At 40.5% G+C, this 2,417-nt stretch overlaps 1 protein-coding gene across 3 annotated transcripts in view; it reads left to right on the top strand.

Annotated features, from left to right (window-relative positions):
* Positions 1-2,417, top strand: part of LARP4 (La ribonucleoprotein 4) — a 42,362-nt gene extending 39,945 nt beyond the window's left edge. For all 3 annotated transcript variants that reach the window (XM_004711386.2, XM_045287280.1, XM_004711385.2), the window contains exons 14-16: positions 155-282; positions 421-586; positions 1,885-2,417. In XM_004711386.2, coding sequence (XP_004711443.1) covers positions 155-282; positions 421-586; positions 1,885-2,226 — 636 coding nt within the window. In that variant the 3' untranslated portion in view covers positions 2,227-2,417. The remainder of the gene's footprint in view (positions 1-154; positions 283-420; positions 587-1,884) is intronic.

Genomic DNA, 2,417 nt, shown 5'->3' with positions numbered 1-2,417 from the left:
CTAGGTGATGTGAAGTTACGATTTTCATTGTGTTCTTGTTTTTCATTTCCCAGTATCTAATGGTGTTGAATAGCTTTTCATGTCTTTATTAGCCATTTGTCTATCTTCTTTGGAGAACTGTCCGTTTAAGGAAATTTTTTGTGTTCACTTTAAGGATAATGAATTGTTGAAAGTTAGTAGTTGCCCAGTGCCTGCCGAGGATGAGCAGACAGACTGCAGCGCCACTCAGCATTTCAGTATGAGTGCCAGTCCTCCATGTACAGTTGAGCTTCCTGCATTCAGGTACAAGTTCCAGTATAGAAAATCTTGTACATTAACATGCATTTTTCATCTGGTAGTTGGTGAATTATTCCCAACTATTCCTATATGTTGCACTGTTTGATTTTAAGCTGTCTTTCATCCCCTTCCCCCCCCGCTTAGCACAACTCAGCAAGAAAAGGATATCATCGAGGAATCCACTGTTGAGGATGATCCCAACCAGATGACTTTACCAGTTTCTCCTTCCAGTTGTACAAAGCCACCGATGGCACAGACTGCTTCACCAAGTAACAGTAATATAAGTGCAGCTGTAGCTGTGACCCTACAGGTAACATCGAAAGCTATATTTTGGGGCCGGGAAAGAAACCGTTTTTGTTGTGAGGTGCCGTGAGGGTGGCTGCAATTCACAGTGACATAATATACAACAGAACAAAAACACTGCCTGATTCTGTGCCATCCTGAAAGTTGTTCCTATGCTTGAGCACATTGTTGCAGCTACCGTGTCAATCCATCTTGCCTCTAAAGAGCATTCTGCCTGTACTTCTTTTAAGACAGATATGTTTGGTCTTTGGTAATCCATGGGTGGTACTTTTCAATATTCTTCACCAGGACCATGGTTCAGATGCATCGATTCTTCTTTGGTTCTGTTTAATCAATTTCCAACTTTCACGTGCATGCATATGAGGTGATTGAAATTACCATGCCTTGAGTCAGGTGAACCGTAGTCCTCAGTGTAACGTTCGTGCTATTCAACTCTGAAAAGAGGCCTCGTACAACAGATTCACTGAATGCAATGTGTCGCTTCCATGAGCATTTACTGTAGACCATCTAGCATGATGTTGCCTTTGATCCAGTTGTGAGGCATATAAATGGTTTTTGTTCATTTCATATTACGGCTAACAGCATCTACTTATCCAGGTTATGGTGCTGTTAGTTAGGAATAAAGATGTTTTGAAAGCCTTTAAAGGCACAGTGAGTGGCAGTCAACTTGATTTTTTTGTTTACTGTACTTTTATTTCAGTTCTAGGATTGTATCTTAATCTGTAATTGGTAAAATATAGAAAAACAGGAGTGGGAAATAGCATTTAACTGTGACCTTTTTTTGCTATGAACATTTTATATTGTCATTTGATAATGATCATGGCAGCTGCTTATTCTTTATTGCCTACTCTGTGCTGGGAGCTTGCTAATGACCTTTTATATTCTTTGGCTTATAACACCCCTAATACTTTTAAGGTCAAGTGACCTAAGTCTTATTGTTAGTTTATATTAATAAATTACAGAATCTCTGCAGAGATTCTTGTGCATTCCCTCTCCATTTCTTCAAACCTGTCATTTGAAATTGTTTGCAATTCTTTTTTCCCCTCTTGTATCTAACCACAGTCCTTATTCCATCAAGATCAAATGTCTTAAGTCAGAGAAGGAGAGCGAGGGAAAGGATGCTTGTTTGCAGTTCTTAGGTCACTAAACATGCAAGTTATACCAATACTATCTAATAACATGGTATAAAAACGTGCTTATCACCTTTACAAGAAAGTAGCTTTAATTGCTGTCCTTGTAGTTAACGTGATCCTTTGTTATTTAGAGAATGTGTACCATGAATTTGTTTTTCTTATCACTTCAAAGGAACCTCGAAAATTAAGTTATGCTGAAGTGTGCCAGAAACCCCCTAAAGAGCTGTCTCCGGTTCTCGTACAGCCACTGCGTGAACTTCGCTCCAATGTCGTGTCTCCCACCAAAAATGAAGAGAACGGAGCTCCTGAAAAGTCTGCTGAGAACCTGCACGACAAGCCGGAAGCAGCAAGGGCTAGTAAGGATTACTCTGGCTTTCGAGGCAATACCATTTCCAGGGGAGCAGCTGGAAAAATCAGGGAACAGAGACGCCAGTTTGGCCACAGGGCTATAACTCAGGGAGTGACTCGGCGCAATGGCAAAGAGCAGTATGTGCCACCCAGATCACCAAAGTAAACAAACGACCCCTCCCAAACTTCTCTCTCCTCATTAAACTTGAGCCGTGGCTGTCTTGAACTGTTTTGGAGGGGAGGGAGTAGCCAGGAAAGAAACAAGAGAAAATAAGTCCTGAAATTATGGATTTTGGTGATATAAGCAGTAGAATTCCAAAACTCATCTCTAAAGTGATTTTAAAATGCTGGATGATT

This window comes from Echinops telfairi, unplaced genomic scaffold, assembly GCF_000313985.2.
Source record: "Echinops telfairi isolate 266 unplaced genomic scaffold, ASM31398v2 ScPeMD7_12;HRSCAF=54, whole genome shotgun sequence".
NCBI classification, from domain to species: domain Eukaryota; kingdom Metazoa; phylum Chordata; class Mammalia; order Afrosoricida; family Tenrecidae; genus Echinops; species Echinops telfairi.
This window is presented reverse-complemented; position numbering and strand designations above follow the sequence as displayed.